We start from the raw sequence: 25,626 nt of genomic DNA on the forward strand, positions 1-25,626 counted from the left end.
AGAGAGAGAAACAGACAGAGAGAGAGACAGAGACACACAGAGAGAGAGACACCGAGACAGAGAGAGAGAAACAGAGAGAGAGAGACAGACAGACAGAGAAACAGATTGAGAGAGACAGAGAGAGAGAAACAGAGAGAGAGAGAGAAACAGAGAGAGAGAGACAGAGACAAACAGAGAAACAGATTGAGAGAGACAGAGACACAGAGACAGACACAGAAAGAGAGAGACAGAGAGAGAAACAGAGACAGAGAGAGACAGAGAAACAGAGAGAGAGATTGGGATTTGGAAAACTTTCCTCCCTTCTGCCCCCAACCCCATTTTGTTGTTGCTCATGGATGAAGAGCAAGATCAACAAACACAGCTCCGAACTTGGGGGTGGGGGGTGGGGTGGGGAGTTCCAGGCACAAAGCCTTGTTAGGTCAACCAAGGTCACAGCTAGGCCTCCCCTTCAAACTCCAGTGTACCCAACCCCCCCCCCCCTCACTTACAATCTCACACTCTCGCCGCACCACGTTCACTTGGGTGAGGATGTTCAGGACGGACCGTTCTTCTACGGAGAACTCCTGGAGCTTCATTTCTGGAGCGCAAGACACACAAAGCCTTAACATTTTGACCCCCTCGAGCCAAATCTCTTCTGCACCCCGAGCATTCCGAGGGCTGCTTTATCTCAAGTCAGACCAGTGGACTGTCACCGTCAGTGCATTTTGGTCCAGGGGTCCCCAATCTTTTTTGAGCCTGTCTTTAAAGACCACAGTCCTTTAAGCTTTTCTCACTGATAGCCTTGTGAGAGATTATTCTCCGCTGAAGAGACTTTGTGCTGGATATTTTGTTGTGAACTGTGTATGGATTTTCAGGGTGGACTGCCCATGACCCCTCCTTGACAGAAATTGGATGATTGAAACGTGTAGAATATGCTGGCAATCCGCATTGAGTGTACTCTGGGACGTCTGTACACCACCATTGAAAAATTTGTGGTCTTTAAAAATTGTGAACTTCAAAGCATTTGAAATATTTTTGCTCTTTCACTTTGTCTGAAATTACTGTGAAACTTACAGCAATTGTTGAAAACTAACTGAGAGCCAGTTTGGTGTAGTGGTTAAGTGCACAGACTCTTATCTGGGAGAACCAGGCTTGATTCACCACTCCTCCACTAGCATCTGCTGGAATGGCCTTGGGATAGTGACAGCTTTCGCAGAGTTGTCCTTGAAAGGGCAGCTTATGGGAGAGCTCTCTCAGCCCCACCCACCTCACAGGGTGTCTGTTGTGGGGAGGAAGGGAAAGGAGATTGTAGGCCGCTCTGAGACTCTGTCCTTGAAAGGGCAGCTTCTGGGAGAGCTCTCTCAGCCCCACCTGCCTCACAGGGTATCTGTTGTGGGAGAGGAAGGGAAAGGAGATTGTAGGCCGCTCTGAGACTGTCCTTGAAATGGCAGCTTCTGGGAGAGCCCTAGCAGCCCCACCCACCTCACAGGGTGTCTGTTGTGGGGGAGGAAGGGAAAGGAGATTTAGGCCGCTCTGAGACTGTCCTTGAAAGGGCAGCTTCTAGGAGAGCCCTCACAGCCCCACCCGCCTCACAGGGTGTCTGTTGTGGGGGAGGAGGATAAAGGAGATTGTAGGCTGCTCTGAGACTCTGTCCTTGAAAGGGCAGCTTCTGGGAAAGCCCTCTCAGCCCCACCTGCCTCACAGGGTGTCTGTTGTGGGGGAGGAAGGGAAAGGAGATTGTGACCAACTCTGCGATTCAGAGCATAGGGCGGGATATAAACCCAACATCATCTTTTTCTTCTTCTAATGTGTGATTTATGCTTGTATGAATTTGGCATGCTGCTTATGTGACTTTACATTTTCATGTGTTATTCGATATTTACAAATTGGTTATAAAATAAATGGAAACAGCATCTGAATCTTATTGGTAATTTTGCACGGATCTGTGATGGGATCGGCTTTGTTTCTAAAACCCCATCAGGGTGGGGGGGGTGTATCGAGGGTCCAGTTTTTCCCCGCATGGAGCCTCTGGGATTATGTGCACCAAAATGCCTTCGGGGGGCAGGCTATTAAAAGATGGGAGAAAATCTTTGGAAATCTTTTTATGAATGGCTTAAATGCATGAACTTGGTTTTGCATACATTTTCTAATGCGTTCCTCATTTTGATATGGTTGAATCTATAAATAGCAAACTATTTAGTATAACCTGTAGGCCAACGGTGGCCAAACTGTGGCTCAGGAGTCACATGTGGTTCTTTCACACAAATTGTGAGGCTCTTGAAGCCCCTACAACCCCATTGGCCAGCTTGGAGAAGGCATTTGTCTCTTTAAATTGTTACTCCAGCTGGCAGCTTGGAGAATGCATTGAAAGTTAAAGTTGGTTTTTTCTCACCTCCCCCTTCCCCCATATATTTGCTTCCTTTCTACCATTCTTTCCAACCTCCCACCCTCCGTGTCTAGCAGCTCTCAAATATCCAATATTTATCCTATGTGGCTCTTACGTTGAGGAACTTGTTATAAACTGCTATAAACTTGACTATAAACTGCTATAGGCTATAAACTTGTTAAAACTAAAAGTACTATTATGTATTCCAGGAGTGGCCAACGGTAACTCTCCAGATGTTTTTTGCCTACAACTCCCATCAGCCCCAGCCAGCATGGCCAATGGCTGGGGCTGATGGGAGTGGTAGGCAAAAAACATGGCTGGGGCTGATGGGAGTTGTAGGCAAAAAACATGGCTGGGGCTGATGGGAGTGGTAGGCCAAAAACATGGTTGGGGCTGATGGGAGTGGTAGGCAAAAAACATGGCTGGGGCTGATGGGAGTGGTAGGCCAAAAACATGGCTGGGGCTGATGGGAGTGGTAGGCAAAAAACATGGCTGGGGCTGATGGGAGTGGTAGGCAAAAAGCATGGCTGGGGCTGATGGGAGTGGTAGGCAAAAAGCATGGCTGGAGCTGATGGGGGGGTAGGCAAAAAGCATGGCTGGAGCTGATGGGAGTTGTAGGCAAAAACATGGCTGGGGCTGAGGGAGTTGTAGGCAAAAAACATCTGGAGAGCTACTGCTGGCCACCCCTGCTGTATTCTAATGATGCAGAGGAAAACAATATTGACGCTATTTCACTTTTACCCCTTTTCCCTTCCCACTCCTTTATTCCCTTATCCCTCCGCTTTTCAAAATTTCAGTTAAATATATATAATCGGAAAACGTCTTCAGAGAAAGCTCCTGCCCCATTCAGAGGCACCGCTGGAATCCCACCCCCCACCCGGCCCCAGTTCCCAAGGATATGCACAAAATATCCCAGATTCTTCCAGTAAGAGGGGACGCTCTGGACAAAGCCCGTTCCAAGGTTTCGGTCTCAAGGGTAAAGGGGATGACGCAAATAAGTGGTGCTTGGGGTCTCAAACCAGGGATTCCAGTGGCTGGGCTGGCACGAGTCGGCACTCTGCACATGCCCGCCGGCAAAAAGAGCTGCCTGCCAGCTCTCCGCCGCACCCCGGCACTGGCGCAGCAGATGCGCTTGGGGCGCAGCTGGCCTCGGGTCTTCGCGGGAGCTCCTCGACTGGAGCGCCGAGGCACAGAACAGCCGAGAGCACCTGGGCTTCTTGGCCTTCCCCCAAGGAACCAGGTGGGGCTGGACCGGCCTCTTTCGGATTGCTTGCTAGCCCCCCCCCCCCCACTCACTGATCTGTTCCTCGATCGCGTGGACCAGATGAATGTCGTACTGTGTCACCAGGGTGATGGCAATGCCGTGCCGACCTGGAGAAGAGAGGACGGGGAGTGAAGGGGGAGGAGAGCAATCCGGGCCTCCCTCCCTCCCGTAACGCCAAGGGCCATCTTGGTGGTGGCACCACGCTTTCAGAATCCCATTCCAAAGGGACATGCTCTGCAGGAAGCTGTCCTTTTTAGAGCCCCCTCGGGGCTGGCCCAGTCTGCTGTGACGGAGCAGTCACCCCATGAAAGCAACTTCGGTCCAGCTGCTCCCGACAGAACAGTAGGGCTCCCCGACCCCCCAACTCTACGCTCTTCATCTCTTACCTGCACGGGCAGTCCGGCCTACCCGATGGATGTAGATTTTGGGGAGCCCTGGAGTGTTCTGGTTGATGACCACTTGGACCGTGGGGATGTCAAGTCCTCTAAAAGCAGAGAAGGAAGGAAGGAAAGGGGGGGGAAGGGAGGAGTGAAGGGAGGGAGGAAGGAACGAACGAACAAAGGAATGAATGAAGGAAGGAACGACAAAAGAATGAATGAATGACCGAAGGAAGGGAGGGAGGAAGGAATGATGGAAGGAATGAACGACGAATGAACAAAGGAATGAATGAACGAAGGAAGGAACAACGAAGGAAGGGAGGAAGGAAGGAAAGGAGGGAGGAAGGAAAGGAGGGAGGAAGGAATGATGGAAGGAAGGAATGACGAACGAATGAACAAAGGAATGAATGAGCGAAGGAAGGAAGGAACGACAAAAGAATGAATGAATGAATGACCGAAGGAAGGAAGGGAGGGAGGGAGGGAGGAAGGAATGATGGAAGGAATGAACGACGAATGAATGAACAAAGGAATGAATGAGCGAAGGAAGGAACAACAAATGAATAAATGAATGAATGACCGAAGGAAGGAAGGGAGGAATGAACGACGAATGAATGAACAAAGGAATGAATGAGCGAAGGAAGGAACAACGAATGAATGAATGACCAAAGGAAGGGAGGAAGGAAGGAAGGGAGGGAGGAAGGAAGGAATGATGGAAGGAATGAATGACGAATGAATGAACAAAGGAATGAATGAGAGAAGGAAGGAACGACAAAAGAATGAATGAATGACCAAAGGAAGGGAGGAAGGAAGGAAGGAAGGGAGGGAGGAAGGAATGAACAACGAACGAATGAATGAATGACGGAAGGAAGGGAGGGAGGGAGGAATGAATGATGAACAAATGAACAAAGGAAGGAAGGAAGACAAATGAATGAATGAATGACCGAAGGAAGGGAGGAAGGAAGGAAAGAAGGGAGGGAGGGAGGAATGAATGACGAACGAATGAATGAACAAAGGAATGAATGAGCAAATGAAGTGAACAAAGGAATGAATGAGCAAATGAAGGGAGGGAGGGAGAAAGGAAGGCTGTTAACATTATTCCCCTGCTCCGAAGGCAAATCAGATTTGGGAAAAGACCAGAATCCCCACAACCTTCCTTTACATAAGTTCCACCATTCCGGAAGAAGAGATCATGGGAAGCCAAGTCCCAGGGCCTGGTTTCTAACCCTGAGGCAGCATTTTCCTACCTGGCAGCCACATCGGTCGCTATGAGGATCTTGTAGACGCTGGATTTGAACTTGGCCAGAGCCGCGAAGCGTTGTTTCTGCCAAAAGACAGGCCGAGGGAAAGAGATTGTGAGTGTGCCATTAGGCACAAGACAACTTTTCTCATGGCAGGTTTAACTCGGTGCTTGGAGGGCAAGAGTGGGAAAAGTTCTGGCCCTGCTGGTGGACCTCCTGCCAGCATGAATAGTGGCTAAAGAAGCACCGCAAAGACCCAGATAAGAACATAAGAGAAGCCATGTTGGATCAGGCCAATGGCCCATCCAGTCCAACACTCTGTCACATAAGAACATAAGAGAAGCCCTGTTGGATCAGGCCAATGGCCCCTCCAGTCCAACATTCTGTGTCACGCATTGGCCAGAAAACCCAGGTGCCATCAGGAGGTCCACCAGTGGGGCCAGGACACTAGAAGCCCTCCCATTGTTGCGCCCACCCCAAGCACCAAGAATACAGAGCATCACTGCCCCAGACAGAAGAGAAGCCGTGTTGGATCAGGCCAATGGTCCATCCTGTCCAACACTGTCACACAATAGCCAAAAAACCCAGGTGCCATCAGGAGGTCCATCAGTGGGGCCAGGACACTAGAAGCCCTCCCATTGTTGCCCTCCCCAAGCACCAAGAATACAGAGCATCACTTCCCCCAGACATAAGAACATAAGAGAAGCCATGTTGGATCAGGCCAATGGCCCAATTCTCTGTGTCACAGTGGCCAAAAAACCCCAGGTGCCATCAGGAGGTCCATCAGTGGGGCCAGGACACTAGAAGCCCTCCCACTGTACCCCCCTCAAGCGCCAAGAATACAAAGCATCCCTGCCCCAGACAGAGAGTTCCATCAATACGCTGTGGCTCATATCCACTGACGGACCTCTGAGAGCCAGTTTGGTGTAGTGGTTAAGTGTGCGGACTCTTATCTGGGAGAAACGGGTTTGATTCCCCACTCGCACCTGCTGGAATGGCCTTGGATCAGCCATAGCTCTGGCAGGAGTTGTCCTTGAAAGGGCAGCTGCTGTGAGAGCCCTCTCAGCCCCACCTACCTCACAGGGTGTCTGTTGCAGAGGAGGAAGGGAAAGGAGATTGTGAGCCGCTCTGAGACTCTTCAGAGTGGAGGGCGGGATAGAAATCCAATCTTCTTGCTCCAGATGTTTATCCAAACCCCTCTTGAAGCTGTCTATGCTTGCAGCTGCCGCCACCTCCTGTGGCAGTGAATTCCACGTGCGAATCACCCGTTGGCGAAAGCAGGACTTCCTTTTATCCATTCTAACCCGACTGCTGAGCAATTTCATCGACCCTGCTCAGAGGCCCACCAACCACCCCCGGGGGGCTTTATCCCCAGCCAGAGATCCCCGCCCTTCTATCCACAGCAAGCTTCTCTGGTGCCATCTACAGGTGCAGATTTCATAAATGTAGGTCACTTGATTACATGAGAAGTAACAACAGTCAGAAACGACCTTAACAGCCTTATTATTATACAGCCTGCTTGGAAGAAACAGCCGTGTTTTCCAACTTCAGACCATGGGCTAAGGCAAGGCTTTTTTTTGTAGCAGGAACTCCTTTGCATGTTAGGCCACACCCCCTTGATGTAGCCTGTCCTCCTGGAGCTTACATTGGCCTGGTACTAAGAGCCCTGTAAGGTCTTGGAAGACTGGCTACATCAGGGGCGTGTGGCCTAATATCACGGCTTTTTTTGTAGCAGGAGCTCCTTTGCATATTAGGACACACACCCCTGATGTAGCCAATCCTCCTGGAGCTTACGGTAGGCCCTGTACTTAGAGCCCTGGAAGCTCTTGCGGGATTGGCTCCATCAGGTGGGCATGGCCTAATATGCAAAGGAGCTCCTGCTGCAGAAAAAGCTCCAAGGTCACCTTTTCCCCACTAATCTGAAGGGCAGTACAGAACTGCTCACGCCCCTAAAAGCCTGAAGCAGCTAGGGAGGGAATCAGTTCACACAACCCACAGGGCTAGGAGACAGGGGGGGGGGGGTTTGGAGAAAAAGCCCAGCAGGGACTCATTTGCATATTAGGCCAGACCTCCTGATGTCAATGTTGTTTCACTGTATAAATGGATGGTGCGGTCTCGTTTGGAATACTGTGTACAATTCTGGTCACCGCACCTCAAAAAGGATATTATAGCATTGGGAAAAGTCCAGAAAAGGGCAACTAGAATGATTAAAGGGCTGGAACACTTTCCCTATGAAGAACGGTTGAAACGCTTGGGGCTCTTTAGCTTGGAGATACGTCGACTGCGGGGTGACATGATAGAGGTTTACAAGATGATGCCTGGGACGGAGAGGGTAGAGAGAGAAATCCTTTTCTCCCTTTCTCACAATACAAGAACTCGTGGGCATTCGATGAAATTGCTGGGCAGTCGAATTAGAATGGATAAAAGGAAGTCCTTCTTCACCCAAAGGGTGATTAACATGTGGAATTCACTGCCACAGGAGGTGGTGGCAGCTACAAGCATAGCCAGCTTCAAGAGGGGGTTAGATAAAAATATGGAGCAGAGGTCCATCAGTGGCTATTAGCCACAGCGTATTGTTGGAACTCTCTGTCTGGGGCAGCGATGCTTTGTATTCTTGGTGCTTGGAGGGGTGGGGGGGTTGCAAAGTGGAAGGGCTTCTAGCTCCACTTGTGAATCTCTTGATGGCACTTGGGGGGGGGGGGGAGGGTTGACACAGAGTGTTAGATTGGATGGGCCACTGGCCTGATCCAACATGGCTTCTCTTATGTTCTTATGTGACACAGAGTGTTGGACTAGATGGGCCATTGGCCTGATCCAACATGGCTTCTCTTATGTTCTTATGTGACACAGAGTGCTGGACTGGATGGGCCATTGGCCTGATCCAACATGGCTTCTCTTATGTTCACACCATCCTGCTCAAAATTCGTTACCATTCTGGAGGGCCTGTAAAACGGAGCTGTTCTGCTAAGTCTATGGCTGAGGCAAGCGGACGTCCTCGCCCTACTGCATCATCCCACTGGCCTCCCAGCAATGACTGTCGCTTCATTTGGGGCCAAGATCGTTGACATCTTGAGGCAACTTAGGCTGCCCACGATAATTACGCCTCAAGTGGTTATACCATCCACACTGTCTTAAATGACTGACTTAATGTATTGGTTTAATTGTTTTAACCATTTTGATGTTTTATTGTTGGTTTTAATGTTTTAAAAAGGTAAAGGTCGTCCCCCTGTGCGAGCACCGGTCGTTTCCGACTCTGGGGTGATGTTGCTTTCACGACTTTTTCATGGCAGACTTTTTACGGGGTGGTTTGCCCATGCCTTCCCCAGTCATCTACACTTTCCCCCCAGCAAGCTGGAGACTCATTTGACCGACCTCGGAAGGATGGAAGGCAGAGTCAACCTGGAGCCAGCTACCTGAACCCAGCTTCCGCCGGGGATCAAACTCAGGTTGTGAGGAGAAAGCTCGGACTGCAGTACTGCAGCATTACCGCTCTGTGCCACGGGGCTCTTTTTTTAACGTGTTGGAATTCGCCCTGAGTCCTTCACATGAAAGGACGGGCTATAAATGTACAAAATAAATAAATAAACAAACAACAGCCCTGCTAGGAGGAACCCGCAAAGTCTGCGTTCTTGGGTGCAGCCACGGTGCCGGACCAAGATATGAACGGGCCCCCATGGCATAAAAGGGACGACAGGGAAACGTCGCTTCCTCTTGCATGCTGGAAGAGGGGACAAAAGATTCCCCCCATCCACTTCCAGACCCGGTTTGCTTACCTGCTTCATCATTGAGTGCAGAGCCACCGAGGGGAAGTTGAACCTCTTCAGCATCATGTTCAGGACCTGGCAGTTCCTTCCAGAGCCAAAGAAAACGTCTGCGTTACTCTATGGGGGGAGTGGCTTACACAGACCTGAGCATCGTAGCCCCAGACAGAGTGTTCCATCCAGACATTAAGGCTAAGACAGCCAGTTTGGTGTAGTGGTGAAGTGTGCGGACTCTAATCTCGGAGAACCGGGTTGGATTCCCCACTCCTCCGCTTGCACCTGCTGGAATGGCCGTGGGTCAGCCAAAGCTCTTGCAGAGGTTGTCCTTGAAAGGGCAGCTTCTGGGAGAGCCCTCTCAGCCCCACCCACCTCACAGGGTGTCTGTTGTCGGGGAGGAAGGGAAAGGAGATTGTAGGCTGCTCTGAGACTCTGTCCTTCAAAGGGAAGCTTCTGGGAGAGCCCTCTCAGCCCCACCTGCCTCACAGGTTGTCTGTTGTGGGGGAGGAAGGGAAAGGAGATTGTAGGCCGCTCTGAGACTCTGTCCTTGAAAGGGCAGCTTCTGGGAGAGCTCTCAGCCCCACCTTCCTCACAGGGTGTCTGTTGTGGGGGAGGAAGGGAAAGGAGATTGTAGGCCGCTCTGAGACCCTGTCCATGAAAGGGCAGCTTCTGGGAGAGCTCTTTCAGCACCACCCGCCTCACAGGGTGTCTGTTGTGGGAGAGGAAGGGAAAGGAGATTGTAGGCCACTCTGAGACCCTATCCTTGAAAGGGCAGCTTCTGGGAGAGCTCTCTTAGCCCCACCCACCTCACAAGGTGTCTGTTGTGGCGGAGGAAGGGAAAGGAGATTGTAGGCCACTCCGAGCCTCTGTCCTTGAAAGGGCAGCTTCTGGGAGAGCTCTCTCAGCCCCACCCACCTCACAGGGTGTCTGTTGTGGGGGGGGGGAAGGGAAAGGAGACTGTAGACAGCTCTGAGACTGTCCTTGAAGGGGCAGCTTCTGGGAGAGCTCTCTTAGCTCCACCCGCCTCACAAGGTGTCTGTTGTGGGGGAGGAAGGGAAAGGAGATTGTAGGCCACTCCGAGCCTCTGTCCTTGAAAGGGCAGCTTCTGGGAGAGTCCTCTCAGCTCCACCCGCCTCACAGGGTGTCTGTTCTGGGGGAGGAAGGGAAAGGAGATTGTAGGCCGCTCTGAAACCCTGTCCGTGAAAGGGCAGCTTCTGGGAGAGCTCTCTCAGCTCCACCCACCTCACAGGGTGTCTGTTGTGGGGAGGAAGGGAAAGGAGATTGTAGGCCGCTCTGAGACTCTGTCCTTGAAAGGGCAGCTTCTGGGAGAGACCTCTCAGCCCCAACCGCCTCACAGGGTGTCTGTTGTGGGGGAGGAAGGGAAAGGAGATTGTAGGCCACTCCGAGCCTCTGTCCTTGAAAGGGCAGCTTCTGGGAGAGTCCTCTCAGCTCCACCCGCCTCACAGGGTGTCTGTTCTGGGGGAGGAAGGGAAAGGAGATTGTAGGCCGCTCTGAAACCCTGTCCGTGAAAGGGCAGCTTCTGGGAGAGCTCTCTCAGCTCCACCCACCTCACAGGGTGTCTGTTGTGGGGAGGAAGGGAAAGGAGATTGTAGGCCGCTCTGAGACTCTGTCCTTGAAAGGGCAGCTTCTGGGAGAGACCTCTCAGGCCCACCCGCCTCACAGGGTGTCTGTTGTGGGGGAGGAAGGGAAAGGAGATTGTAGGCCACTCCGAGCCTCTGTCCTTGAAAGGGCAGCTTCTGGGAGAGTCCTCTCAGCTCCACCTGCCTCACAGGGTGTCTGTTCTGGGGGAGGAAGGGAAAGGAGATTGTAGGCCGCTCTGAAACCCTGTCCGTGAAAGGGCAGCTTCTGGGAGAGCTCTCTCAGCTCCACCCACCTCACAGGGTGTCTGTTGTGGGGAGGAAGGGAAAGGAGATTGTAGGCCGCTCTGAGACTCTGTCCTTGAAAGGGCAGCTTCTGGGAGAGCTCTCTCAGCCCCACCCGCCTCACAGGGTGTCTGTTGTGGGGGAGAAAGGGAAAGGAGATTGTAGGCCACTCTGAGACTGTGTCCTTGAAAGGGCAGCTTCTGGGAGAGCTCTCTCAGCCCCATCTACCTCACAGGGTGTTTGTTGTGGCGGAGGAAGGGAAAGGAGATTGTAGGCCTCTCTGAGACTCTGTCCTTGAAAGGGCAGCTTCTGGGAGAGCTCTCTCAGCTCCACCCGCCTCACAGGGTGTCTGTTGTGGGGGAGGAAGGGAAAGGAGATTGTAGGCCACTCTGAGACTCGGTCCTTAAAAGGGCAGCTTCTGGGAGAGGCCTCTCCAGCCCTACCAACCTCACAGGGTGTCTGTTGTGGGGGAGGAAGGGAAAGGAGATTGCAGGCCACTCTGAGACTCTGATTCAGGGAGAATGGCGGGGTATCAATCTGCAGAAAAAGCCCAGCAGGTACTCATTAGAATATTAGCCACACCCTCTGGCATAATCAGGTGCAAACTGAACTGGGACAGTAACTTTTCCAGGCCCTGCAGCGATTCTGGCCGGCCAGCCAGGCCCCAGGGAGGCTGCCGCACAGCACATCTGGGCCCTGTGATCCCTGCCTGGCCCTGGGGAGGCCGCTGCACAGCGCTGTTGGGCCCCACGATCCTCGCTGGCCAGCCAGGCCCCAGGGAGGCTGCCACATGGCTCGGCTTGGCCCAGCAATCCCTGAGGTCCACACCAAGTGACCTCGAGGGCCGCATACAGCCCTCAGGACGGAGGTTCCCCACCCCTGCCCCAGACAGAGTGTTCCATCTAGACCAGGGGTGGCCAAATGGTGGCTCGGGTGATGCATGCAGTTCTTTCACACATACTATGTGGCTCTCGAAGCCCCCACGATCCTGTTGGTCGACTTGGAAAAGGCATTTGTCTCTTTAAATCACTTCTCCAAGCCAAGCCAGTTGGTGGCTTGCAGAATGCTTAAAGTTAAAGCTGCTTTCTTTCCACCTCTCCCTCCCTCATCCTTCCCCCATCGATTTGCTTTCTTCCCTCCTTCCCTCCCTTCTTGTCTTGCGGCTCTCAAACATCTGATGTGTATTCTACGTGGCTCTTACCTTAAGCAGGTTTGGCCACCCCTGATATAGATCTTATGGCTAAGGGCCACTGATGGACCTCTGCCGTATATAAGAACTGGAAGGGCCACTGGCCTGATCCATCGTGGCTTCTCTTCTGTTCTTATGACTCAAGGCTAGTTCTTCTGATGACCAGCAAAGCTGCCATCTGAAATAAGACCCATTTAATCCTGGGGTAGTAGAGGGGAGGTATAAAGGGACTCCTGCTCCTGTTCCCTGAAATAGATTCTCTGGAGCATATATTTTTCAAATTGTTCTTTTCATACGGTGAGCCAAAAGGAAATTATCAGTCCGTTGTTGAAAAGGTTCCCTGGCAGATCAAATAAACTCATATTCGGTTGTCTTCTGACAGATAGGAACCACCAAACAACAAGGCAGGTGGCTAGGTTCTGTTCCCAGGTTCATAAAGAACGCAAAAAGTGAGACAAATAGGCCAAACTGTAAATCAGTGGCTTTCAAAAATGGTTCAAAGGGTTAAATCAGGGCTGCGGAACCTTTTTTCTGCCGAGGGCCGTCTGGATATTTATAACATCATTTACGGGCCATAAAAAATTATCTACTTAAAAAACAGTGCTCCGCCAAGGGAAAATGATTCAGGCCAGCAAAATTAATGCAAATAATTGTTTTTCTATTTGAAGTCATGCGAGGAGAGCCTAATCTGACACACACACACACGACCCACCACCCTAGGCAAATGCCTAGGTTCAGCGCTTTTTAATAGAAAAAGCCCAGCAGGAACTCAGTAGCATATTAGACCGCATCCCCTAATACTAGCATATTAGGTCACACACTCATTAGCATATTAGGCCACACCCCCTGGGATAATCAAGTGCAAACTGAACTGTGGCAGTAACTTTTCCAGGCCCTGCAGCAATTCTGGCCGGCCAGCCAGGCCCCAGGGAGGCTGCCGCACAGCACATCTGGGCCCTGCGATCCCTGCCTGGCCCTGAGGAGGCTGCTGCACAGCGCGGCTGGGCCCCACGATCCTTGCTGGCCAGCCAGGCCCCAGGGAGGCTGCCGCACAGCACATCTGGGCCCTGCGATCCCTGCCTGGCCCTGGGGAGGCTGCTGCACAGCACAGCTGGGCCCCACGATCCTCACTGACCAGCCAGGCCCCAGAGAGGCTGCCGCATGGCTCAGTTCGGCCCAGAAATCCCCGAGGGCCACACCAAGTGACCCCAAGGGCCATATACGGCCCTCGGGATGGAGATTCCCCATCCCTGGGTTAAATAATAACCTTTTAAATTCCTTTGTACTGTTATAATCCTCAAGTCATCAAATTTTAACATGCAGATTCTTTGCGGGACTTTTTAGGTTGTTTTAGATGGTTAAAATGTTCTGGTCAATGACTGTAATAATAATAAACGGACCCATTTAATCCTGGCACATGTCCTCTTCCCCAACACAGCGAAAGAAAGTCACGCACCAAAGAAGCCGAGCAAAAGCATTTTCAACACTTACACCATTAACAGAGAGCGGCTCTGAGCGAGGCCTAAGAGTGGCACCCAACAGTTCCCCGCCCCCCCGGGCTACTAAGCAACAAAGCTCCGCCTCCGCGCCTCTCTCCTTCAGTGGGGAAAAGCTGGGGGTGGCACCAGGGCGGATGAATCGCGACACCGACGCTCACTTGCAGGTGTTGGTGAAGATGATGATGGACCAGTCTTCGTGCTCGTCCTGGAACGTCTGGACCAGGTGGACGAGGTAGGCGTCCTTGACCTTCTCCGGCACCAGCAGATAGCGTTGGTCGAGTTCTTCCACCGTCCGCACTCTAGCCGGGAGAGAGGGAGACCCGGATGAACATTTGGGCTGCCACCCTGGTCAGGCTGAGCTCAGCAGCGCAAGAAGGATCACGTTTCTGCACATCTTCGGGATCGCCTCCCCCCATATGAAACCGCCCCCCCCCCCGGGCTGTGAGGTCTGCTGCTCAACATCTCCTCATAGTCCCTGGTCCTAAGGACGCCCGTCTGGCTTCAACGAGGGGCAGGGCCTTTTCGGTGTGGGCCCCTACCTGGTGGAATGAGCTCCCGCTGGAGATCCGGGCCCTGCGGGTCTTATCAAGGTTTTGCAGGGCCTGTAAGATGGAGCTCTTCCGCCAGGCTTTCAATTGATCCAGCGGGCGTCCTTCAAAGTCATCACCTCCCCCAGCATTTCACCATGATGGCGTTACGTTATGCTGTTAACCATCAGCCGCATGCTGTTTACCGCCTAGGTCTGTAAGATTGTTTGCTGTGCTGCTGTCTGTTTTTATAATATTATTTTAGCTCTGTTGTTTTATTGTTGTAAGCTGCCCTGAGCCCGCTTGCGGGATTAAAAAAGGAAGGAAGGAAGGCAACGGTAGTCCCCTGTGCAAGCACCAGTCGTTTCCGACTCTGGGGTGATGTTACTTTCACGTTTTCACGGCAGACTTTTTACGGGGTGGTTTGCCATTGCCTTCCCCAGACCTCTACGCTTCCCCTTCCCCCCAGCAAGCTGGGTCCTCATTTTACCAACCTCAGAAGGATGGAAGGCTGAGTCAACCTCGAGCCGGCTACCTGAACCCAGCTTCCTCCAGGATCAAACTCAGGTCGGGAGCAGAGCTTAGGACTGCAGTACTGCAGCTTTACCGCTCTGCGCCACGGGGTTCTTGCTTGCGGGACAGGGCGGGATATAAATCTAAAAATTAAATTAAACCAAATTTGACAGCTTCTGGCCCCCTACATATTAGGAAACTGGGAGTTGGCTGGAAAGCTGCCAGACAAACGTAGGGTATCTATCTCGTTCTGCAATGTATTCGGTTTGGTGAGGGGGAAGGAAATCTGCTGTTCACCTGCCTGGTACACCCAAGGTCCTGGATTGGGAGGAATTGTGGCTCAGTGACAGAGCGTCTGCTCGGCAAGCAGAAGCTGCCAGATTCAATCCTCAGTGCCTCCAGCTAAAGGGATCAGGCGGTAGGTGATTCGAAAGAGCTCAGTCTGAGACCCTGGAGAGCTGCTGCCAGTCTGAGTAGGCCAGGGGTGGCCAAACTGTGGCTCTTTCACACATATTGCGTGACTCTTGAAGCCCTTACTGCCCCATCAGTCAACTTGGAGAAGGCATTTCTTTCTTTAAATCATTTCTCCAGGCCAAGCCAACCACAGGCTTGGAGAATGCATTTAAAGTTAAAGGTGCTTTCTTTCCACCTCTCTCTCCTATTTTTTCCTCCCTCCCTCCCATCGTCTTCCTTCATTCCTCAATCTACAACTAGGAAATACATGTCCCTTTGCGATTCACCTAGATTTACAGAAACACCAATTGGCAGAGGACTTTATTACCGTTTATGGCTACCCAGACCAAATGGCCAAGCCACACTGGTTTACCATGTGATCAGTCTGCATACTTAATCAACAAACTACTTGTATTACAGCCCACAATGCCTGATCCCCCTCGTCTGATGAAGTGCGCTTAGAGAGCACACGAAAGCTGACATTCTGAATAAAACTGGGTTGGTCTTAAAGGTGCAATTTGACTCCTGCTTTGTTAAACTGCTTCAGACCAACACGGCTACCCACTTGGATCACTCTTGGAGTAGACCATAGTGCTCTTTGAGAAGGACAGACAAGCTGGGAGGGGTCCAGAGGAGGGCAACGAAGACGGTGAACGGTCTGGAGACCAAGTCCTATGAGGAAAGGCTGAAGGAGCTGGGGATGTTTAACCTGGAGAGGAGGCAGCTGAGAGGTGATAGGATCACCAACTTCAAGGACTTGAAGGGCTGTCGTATAGAGGCCTTAGGGTATGGAATTGTTTTCTGTGGCCCCAGAAGGTAAGACTAGAACCAATGGGTTGAAATTAAACCAAAAGAGTTTCCGGCTCAACATAAGGAAGAACTTCCTGACTGTTAGAGCGATTCCTCAGTGGAATAGGCTTCCTCGGGAGGTGGTGGGCTCTCCTTCCTTGGAGGTTTCTAAACAGAGGCTAGATGGCCATCTAACAGCAATGAAGATCCTGTGAATTTAGGGGGAGGTGTTTGTGAGTTTCCTGCATTGTGCAGGGGGTTGGACTAGATGACCCTGGAGGTCCCTTCCAACTCTATGATTCTTTATCTTTCTGGGGGGTGGGGTTGTGTGGTATTTTTGCACATTTATGTGTGCCCTGGTGCCTGAAAGTCACGGTGACTTCTGGCAATCCCTACTAGGACACGGAGGACCCTCAGAGAAGTAAGCTTGATACAGCCTGCCCTTGCATCCCGACTGCCGGTCTTCCAAGGAGGTCTCCCATCCAAGTCCTTCCCAGAGTCGGCCCTGCTTAACTTCTGAGACCTGATGAGACTGGGCTGGCCTGGGCTATCCAGGTCAGGGCTGCTCTTGAGGGGACAGTCATGACCCAGACGGGGGGTGGCACCTGCCGCTGCCACCGCTCTGGAATTAGGGTCCCTTGGGAAGGCCCAGAGTCCCCTCCCAAGCCCTTCAGATCCCTTCCTTTGGCCAAGAAAGCAGGCAGAGGAACAAAGAACAATCAAAAAAGGTTTATTTTAAAGAGGAGAATCAATGAAGGGCAAGTGAACAAGTAAGGTGCTTTAAAACTATAATAATGGGGAGGGACAGTGGCTCAGTGGTTGAGCGACTGCTTGGGAAGCAGAAGGTCCCAGGTTCAATCCCCGGCATCCCCAACTCAAAAGGGTCCAGGCAGTAGGTGATGGAGATGGAGGGACGGTGGCTCAGTGGTAGAGCATCTGCTTGGGAAGCAGAAGGTCCCAGGTTCAATCCCCGACATCTCCAACTCAAAAGGGCCCAGGCAGTAGGTGATGGAGATGGAGGAACTGTGGCTCCGTGGTAGAGCATCTGCTTGGGAAGCAGAAGGTCCCAGGTTCAATCCCCGACATCTCCAACTAAAAAGGGTCCAGGCAGTAGGTGATGGAGATGGAGGGACGGTGGCTCAGTGGTAGAGCATCTGCTTGGGAAGCAGAAGGTCCCAGGTTCAATCCCCGGCATCTCCAACTCAAAAGGGCCCAGGCAGTAGGTGATGGAGATGGAGGGACGGTGGCTCAGTGGTAGACCATCTGCTTGGGAAGCAGAAGGTCCCAGGTTCAATCCCCGGCATCTCCAACTCAAAAGGGTCCAGGCAGTAGGTGATGGAGATGGAGGGATGGTGGCTCAGTGGTAGAGCATCTGCTTGGGAAGCAGAAGGTCCCAGGTTCAATCCCCGGCATCTCCAACTCAAAAGGGTCCAGGCAGATGGAGATGGAGGGACGGTATCTCAGTGGTAGAGCATCTGCTTGGGAAGCAGAAGGTCCCAGGTTCAATCCCCGGCATCTCCAACTCAAAAGGGTCCAGGCAGTAAGTGATGGAGATGGAGGGACGGTGGCTCAGTGGTAGAGCATCTGCTTGGGAAGCAGAAGGTCCCAGGTTCAATCCCCGACATCTCCAACTCAAAAGGGTCCAGGCAGTAAGTGATGGAGATGGAGGGATGGTGGCTCAGTGGCAGAGCATCTGCTTGGGAAGCAGAAGGTCCCAGGTTCAATCCCCGGCATCGCCAACTAAAAAGGGTCCAGGCAATAGGAGATGGAGATGGAGGGACGGTGTCTCAGTGGTAGAGCATCTGCTTGGGAAGCAGAAGGTCCCAGGTTCAATCCCCGGCATCTCCAAAAAAGGGTCCAGGCAAATAGGTGTGAAAAACCTCAGCTTGAGACCCTGGAGAGCCGCTGCCAGTCTAAGAAGACAATACTGACTTTGATGGACCAAGTGTCTGATTCAGTATAAGGCAGCTTCATATGTTCATGTTCAATGTGGGTGAAGGAAAATTAACGTGACTAGACTTAAGTGTTCCTAGTCTGTTAGGCCCCGGACCTCGGCCTGCTCCCTCTCTCCCTCAGAGTGAGGGTCTTCCTCCTACACAGCAGCCTGCTTGGCCTCTCAGGAGGAAAGAACAGCGTCTGTCTCCTGAGAGAGCTTTTAAACAGTTCCCCTCAGAGCCTACTTCAGGGTTGGGAAACCTTTTTTCTGCCGAGGGCCATACGGATATTTATAACATCATTCGCGGGCCATAAAGAAATCATCAACTTAAAAAACAGCGCTCCGCCAAGAGAAAATGATTCAGGCCAGCAAAACTAATGCAAATAATTGTTTTTCTATTTGAAGTTGTGTGGGGAGAGCCTAATCTGGCACCCGGCCCGCTCCCCTAGGCAAATGTCTAGGTTTAGGGGAGGAACAGTGGCTCAGTGGTAGAGCATCTGCTTGGGAAGCAGAAGGCCCCAGGTTCAATCCCCGGCATCTCCCAAAAAGGGTCCAGGCAAATAGGTGTGAAAAACCTCAGCTTGAGACTCGGAGAGCCGCTGCCAGTCTGAGAAGACAATACTGACGTTGATGGACCGAGGGTCTGATTCAATATAAGGCAGCTTCAGATGTTCATATGTCCAGGACTTTTTTGTAGAAAAAGCCCGGCAGGAACTCAGTAGCATATTAGACCACATCTCCTAATATTAGCATATTAAGCCACACCCTCTGGCATAATCAAGTGCAAACTGAACTGTGTCAGTAACTTTTCCAGGCCCTGCAGCAATTCTGGCCGGCCAGCCAGGCCCCAGCGAGGCTGCTGCACAGCACAGCTGGGCCCCACGATCCTCGCTGGCCAGCCAGGCCCCAGGGAGGCTGCCACGTGGCTCGGTTCGGCCCAGCAATCTCCAAGGGCCGCTCCATGTGACATCGAAGGCCGTATACGGCCCTCAGGATGGAAGTGTCCCCCCCCCCCGGCCTACTTGGACGCTGATTGGCTGAAATCAGCGCCAAGCATTCTGGGGGTTGTAGGCTGTCTCTTTCTACTGAGACACAGGTCTCACAGGCTCCCTAGGCCCACTAGGCCTCTGTCTCAGCACGGTACAGATTATGACAGGGACCAAAGGGTCAGATACAGGATCAAGCACGCGTTTGTGCGGCTCAGTCGCTGTTAAAGACCCTCCAGTCACAGATGGGCACGAACAGCCTTTTCCGCCCGAGATCCCGGCAAGGGCATAAGGCAGCCTCACGATCCTACCGAAAGCTGACCACCCCCCAGATACAGGAGGCGCACTCACTCCGACGGAGACTCCCAGAAGAAGGGCTTGTTCATGGCGACTTGCTTGAGCTCGTTCAACGTGTCGGTGAGGGTGGCGCTGAAGAGGAGCGTTTGCCTGGCGGCTGGCACAGCACCCAGGATCACCTCCAGGTCCTGCGTGAAGTCCGTGCAGCCCTGCTCCAGCAAGCGGTCGGCTTCGTCCAGCACCTGAGCCGAAGCACAAGAGGAAGGTAGAGGAAAAGGAAGACAAGGAAGAGAAGGAAGACAAGAATATTGGATTTCTATCCCTCCCTATACGCTGAATCACAGAGTGGCCTACAATCTCCTTTCCCTTCCTTCCCCACAACAGACACCCTGTGAGGTTGGTGGGGCTGAGAGAGCTCTCCCAGAAGCTGCCCTTTCAAGGACAGTCTCAGAGCGGCCTACAATCTCCTTTCCCTTCCTCCCCCACAACAGACATCCTGTGAGGTGGGTGAGGCTGAGAGAGCTCTCCCAAAAGTTGCCCTTTCAAGGACAGAGTCTCAGAGCAGCCTACAATTTCCTTCCCCTTCCTCGCCCACAACAGACACCCTGTGAGGTGGGTGAGGCTGAGAGAGCTCTCCAAGTAGTTGCCCTTTCAAGGACAGAGTCTCAGAGTGGCCTTCAATCTCCTTTCCCTTCCTCCCCTACAATAGACAACCTGTGAGGTGGGTGGGGCTGAGAGAGCTCTCCCGGAAACTGCCCTTTCAAGGACAGAGTTTCAGAGCAGCCTACAATCTCGTTTCTCTTCCTCCCCCACAACAGACACCCTGTGAGGCAGGTGGGGCTGAGAAGGCTCTCTCAGAAGCTGCCCTTTCAAGGACAGCAGCTCAGAATGGCCTACAATCTCCTTTCCCTTCCTCCCCCACAACAGACACCCTGTGAGGCAAGTGAGGCTGAGAGAGCTCCTCCAGAAGATGCCCTTTCAAGGACAGAGTCTCAGAACGGCCTACAATCTCCTTTCCCTTCCTCCCCCACAACAGACACCCTTTGAGGCAAGTGGGGCTGAGAGAGCTCCTCCAGAAGATGCCCTTTCAAGGACAGAGTCTCAGAACGGCCTACAATCTCCTTTCCCTTCCTCCCCCACAACAGACACCCTGTGAGGCGGATGCGGCTGAGAGAGCTCTCCCAGAAGCTGCCCTTTCAAGGATAGAGTCTCAGAACGGCCTACAATCTCCTTTCCGTTCCTCCCCCACAACAGACACCCTGTGAGGTGGGTGGGGCTGGAGAGGGCTCTCACAGCAGCTGCCCTTTCAAGGACAACCTCTGCCAGCGCTATGGCTGTCCCAAGGCCATTGCAGCAGCTGCAAGTGGAGGAGTGGGGAATCAAACCCGGTTCTCCAGATAAGAGTCTGCACAGTTAACCACCACACCAAACTGGCTTTCCAAGGAGGAAAAGAACACCAGCAGAATCTACAAAAGGGGGGGGGGGGCTTCCTTCTCTGTAAACACCCATTGCATGGGTAGCAATGAGCCCTTCTGTGCTTTCACCCCAGAAAGCAAGCTTCTCCTGTCTCCAAAGGTAAGCTAGAAGGGAAACACCATTTCCACATCCCCTCACATTTTCCTTTGGCAAACAAGCTTCTTATGAATACGAGGGCAGTAAGGGAGAGCCAGCTTGGTGAAGTGGTTAAGTGTGAGGACTCTTTTCCAGGAGAACCGTGTTTGATTCCCCACTCCTCCACTTGCAGCTGCTGGAATGGCTTTGTGTCAGCCATAGCTCTGGCAGAGGTTGTCCTTGAAAGGGCAGCTTCTGGGAGAGCTCTCTCAGCCCCACCCACCTCACAGGTTGTGGGGGAGGAAAGGAAAGGAGATTGTAGGCCGCTCTGAGCCTCTGTCCTTGAAAGGGCAGCTTCTGGGAGAGCTCTCTCAGCCCCACTCACCTCATAGGATGTCTGTTGTGGGGGAGGAAGGGAAAGGAGATTGTAAGCCACTCTGAGTCTCTGATTTAGGCAGAAGGGTGGGGTATAAATCTGCAGTTCTTCTTCTTCTAAGAACATAAGAGCAGCCATGTTAGATCAGGCCAATGGCCCATCCAGTCCAACACTCTGTCACACAGTGGCCAACCCCCCCCCCCCAGGTACCATCAGGAGGTCCACCAGTGAGGCTAAAAGCCCTTCCACTGCCCCCGCACCCCCACCAAGAGCACCAAGAATACAGAGCATCACTTGTCCCAGACAGAGAGTTCCAACCATACACTGTGGCTAATAGCCACTGATGAACCTCTGCTCCATATTTTTATCTAACCCCCTCTTAAAGCTGGCTATGCTTGTAGCCGCTGCCACCTCCTGCGGCAGTGAATCCCACATGTTAATCACCCTTTGGGTGACGAAGGACTTCCTTTTATCCGTTCTAACCCGACTGCTCAGTGCAGCGATTAGAGGGAGACCTGGGATTGAATACGAACTCGGCCGTGGAAGCTGGCCCAATCCCATGCTCTCAGCCTGACACTGCTGTTGCGGTTGAGGGTAAAATGGAGAAGGAGAGAAGGAACTCTCCTCCCAAGATCTTCTGACTGTCCCCGGCCCAAGAGATGCCCGTCTTGAGTCTACCAGGGCCAGGTCCTTCTCGGTCCTGGCCCCAACCTGGTGGAATCAGCTCCCTACAGAGATCCGGGCCTACCTGGCTTGCTGGCCTTTCGTAGGGCCTGAAAAACGGAGCTGTTCCGCCAGGTCTTTGGGTGAGGTGGCGGGCGTCTATTGATCGATTGGTTGGCCTCCCCTGCTGCACTATCCGACTGCGCTGTTTTCCTGCATCATATTGTTATGCCATCCGGTCTTGCTGAACTATTCCGTTGGACGGTATATTGAAATTGGTTTTACTGTAATGCTGTTTTTATTGTTGTGTTGATTTTATTGTGATTTTACTATTCGTGCTGTACTCTGCCCTGTGGGGAACTGGCAGAATAAATAAACAGACAACAACAACAACAACAAAAAGATGGACAAATTAACTAAAACTTTAAAGGACTATGACTTAGATATATTCAAAAAAGGAGTGGAAGAAATTTAAAAGATATATGGAGAAAGAATGGAATATAAAAGGTCATTGGACAATTTTTTAGTAGTAATGAGAGAAGAAAATATTGAACTTTGATTGGTTAGCGGTGCCTTTATAATTGAATTTAAATTTACAACTTCGGGGAAGTCAACTATTGGAGGGAGGGGGGTTGAAATATCATATGGGTTAGTATAGAAAAGAGACAATTAATTACTGTAACCATATGTTATTAATACATTGTTAAAACACAACAACAACAACTGAAAACAAATCAGACAGTATCATAATGCCCCTATATCAACTGATGGTGCGGTCTCATTTGGAAAAACTGTGTACCATTCTGGTCACCGCACCTCAAAAAAGACATTATAGAATCGGGAAAAGTGCCGAAAAGGGCCACTGGAATGATTCAAGGGTTGGAACACTTTCCCTAGGAAGAAAGGTTAAAACGCTTGGGGCTCTTGAGCTTGGAGAAGCGTCGACTGAAGGGTGACATGAGAGAGGTCTACAAGATTATGCACGGGATGGAGAAAGTAGAGAAAGAAGGACTTTTCTCCCTTTCTCACAGTACGAGAACTCGTGGACACTCGATGAAATTGCTGAGCAGTCGGGTTACAACGGATAAAAGGAAGTCCTTCACCCAAAGGGTGATTAGTACTTGGAATTCACTGCCACAGGAGGTGGCGGCTGCAAACATAGTCAGCTTCAAGAGGGAAGTGGATCAACATCTGGAGCAGAGGTTCATCAGTGGCTATTAGACATGGCGAATTGTAGGAACTCTCTGTCTGGGGCAAGTGATGCTCTGCATTCTTGGTGCTTGGGGGGGGGGCACACAATGGGAGGGCTTCTAGCCTCACTGTGGCAGCTGGGGCTTTTTGGCCACTGTGTGACACAGAATGTCGGACTGGGTGGGCCATTGGCCTGATCCAACATGGCTGCTCTTAAGGAAGTTGATAGCCACTTCAGATCTGCCTTGGGAAGGAAAGTAGGTATATATATATATATCTGCACAAATAAACAAATACCCTGCAAGAATCAGGCCCCCGGATGGCTCCCATCAGGCCCCCAAGCAACTGGCTGTCATCTGCCTCCTTCTCCCTCTCTCTCGCTTCCTTCTGCATCACAGCCTGCTTTGCCAGGCTTCCTCAATCGCACAGGAGCTACAGAGCAAAACCTCTACTTTCTCCGTTGGCTGAGGCTCCTCCCTCGAGGAGGAGGGGCGGGGGAGCCAGAGCTTGCTCTGCCAGGCTCTCTCAGTTGCACAGTGGAGCTGCTGAGCCAAGCCTCTTTTCTTTCTACTGGCTGAGGCTCCTCCCCCTCCTGGTCCCCTGGGGAAGGAAGGAAAGAGCCAGCGCTTCCTTTGCCCAGTTCCCTGGATCCCATGGGAGAAATACAAAGAAAGCACCTTTAAGACCAATGAGTGCTAATGTTTTAAGCATGTTTAAAGTTTGTTTTAAAAAGCTTTGTGCTTGTTTGTGTCCTTTGTAAAGTTTCTATCTCTGCTACCTAATCTTAAATAGGTACACACACGGCCCGGCCCAGCAAGGTCTCATTCATGTCGGATCCAGCCCTCGTAACAAATGAGTTCAACACCCCCGATCTAAGTTCGCTATAGTCTCCCTCTTAGTGGTAGCTATTCTTCTGGGTCTTTCCAAGACTTTAACCACGCAACATCCCTTCGCTAGGAAATGCTGCAGACTGATATTTCTCCTTTGTGCACCATGCACGCCCCTCCACCCCCACAGTTAAGGCAGCTCTTCCCACAAGGACCTTACCAAAAACGTGATCTTTTGAAGGCTGAAGGTAGTGGAACTCCGGAGGTGATCGGCCAGCCGGCCGGGGGTGGCGATGACAATGTGAGGCTTCCGAGAAAGCTCCAAGGCCTGGGCCACCATGTCTGCAGTGCCAAGGGGGAAAGAGGAAAGAAATCACACTGGTCACATTTGGTGACCCTTACGATAATTCTGAAATGGCTGATTCTTTGCTGAAGAAGGAAGAGCTCATGATGATGATGATATTGGATTTATATCCCACCCTCCACTCCGAATCTCAGGGTGGCTCATAATCTCCTTTGTCTCCCCCCACCCCACAACAGACACCCTGTGAGCTGGGTGGGGCTTAGAGACAGAGGCTCAGAGTGGCCTACAATCTCCTTTTCCTTCCTCCCCCACAACAGACACCGTGTGAGCTGGGTGGGGCTTAGGGACAGAGGCTCAGAGTGGCCTACAATCTCCTTTTCCTTCCTCCCCCACAACAGACACCCTGTGAGCTGGGTGGGGCTTAGAGACAGAGGCTCAGAGTGGCCTACAATCTCCTTTTCCTTCCTCCCCCACAACAGACACCGTGTGAGCTGGGTGGGGCTTAGGGACAGAGGCTCAGAGCGGCCTACAATCTCCTTTTCCTTCCTCCCCCACAACAGACACCGTGTGAGGTGGGTGGGGCTTAGAGACAGAGGCTCAGAGCGGCCTACAATCTCCTTTTCCTTCCTCCCCCACAACAGACACCCTGTGAGCTGGGTGGGGCTTAGAGACAGAGGCTCAGAGTGGCCTACAATCTCCTTTTCCTTCCTCCCCCACAACAGACACCCTGTGAGCTGGGTGGGGCTTAGAGACAGAGGCTCAGAGTGGCCTACAATCTCCTTTTCCTTCCTCCCCCACAACAGACACCCTGTGAGCTGGGTGGGGCTTAGAGACAGAGGCTCAGAGTGGCCTACAATCTCCTTTTCCTTCCTCCCCCACAACAGACACCGTGTGAGCTGGGTGGGGCTTAGGGACAGAGGCTCAGAGCGGCCTACAATCTCCTTTTCCTTCCTCCCCCACAACAGACACCGTGTGAGGTGGGTGGGGCTGAGAGGACTCTCACAGCAGCTGCCCTTTCAAGGACAACTCCTGCAAGAGCTCTGGCTGACCCAAGGCCATCCCAGCAGCTGCAAGTGGAGGAGTGGGGAATCAAACCCGGTTCTCCCAGATAAGAGTCCGCGCACTTAACCACTATACCAAACTGGCTCCCCCATGCATTTCCATAGTCTGCTCTTCCACCAATCCCACCCAGATGGCTGTGTGCCTCCTTCCTCTTGAGAGGATCCACGCTCAAGCAAGATTCCCAGATGGGTATGGGGGGGTGCCCATCGGTTGCCAGTAGTAGTTCACCTACCCATTCCACCAACAATGATGCAATCTTTTAAGCCCAACGGCTTCCCGAGAACACGGAACTGTTCGGCTATCTGGTAAGCCAGTTCTCTGTTGGGAAGGGGGGGGGGGGAAGACGTTAGCAACTGTTTCTTCCTTTCCCCATATGTACACCATACAACTTGGCTTTGTGTACACACCAATTCTACAAGAGTCAGAAAATAAGGTCTCAGGCACAAAATCTCAGCTTCCCGATTCCCGTTTTTGCAAGATTTTTGCCCTTATGTGCCGTAGATACCTTTCGATTACAGGTCTATCCCACCTGGTTTGCCAAGTCTGATTCAAGAACTATCTGGGGTGGAGCCAGGAGA

General features: G+C 52.0%; 1 protein-coding gene across 1 annotated transcript in view; it reads right to left on the minus strand.

The window, feature by feature from the left end:
- The window catches only part of DDX49 (DEAD-box helicase 49), a 34,185-nt gene that overhangs the window by 2,086 nt on the left and 6,473 nt on the right, over positions 1-25,626 (minus strand). The window contains exons 3-11 of the mRNA XM_060232806.1: positions 25,281-25,366; positions 23,903-24,024; positions 19,129-19,316; positions 13,732-13,872; positions 9,018-9,093; positions 5,251-5,327; positions 4,016-4,113; positions 3,662-3,736; positions 489-577 (exon numbers count right to left, since the gene is read on the minus strand). Coding sequence (XP_060088789.1) covers positions 489-577; positions 3,662-3,736; positions 4,016-4,113; positions 5,251-5,327; positions 9,018-9,093; positions 13,732-13,872; positions 19,129-19,316; positions 23,903-24,024; positions 25,281-25,366 — 952 coding nt within the window. The remainder of the gene's footprint in view (positions 1-488; positions 578-3,661; positions 3,737-4,015; positions 4,114-5,250; positions 5,328-9,017; positions 9,094-13,731; positions 13,873-19,128; positions 19,317-23,902; positions 24,025-25,280; positions 25,367-25,626) is intronic.

The sequence above is a fragment of the Heteronotia binoei genome, chromosome 2 (assembly GCF_032191835.1).
Source record: "Heteronotia binoei isolate CCM8104 ecotype False Entrance Well chromosome 2, APGP_CSIRO_Hbin_v1, whole genome shotgun sequence".
NCBI classification, from domain to species: domain Eukaryota; kingdom Metazoa; phylum Chordata; class Lepidosauria; order Squamata; family Gekkonidae; genus Heteronotia; species Heteronotia binoei.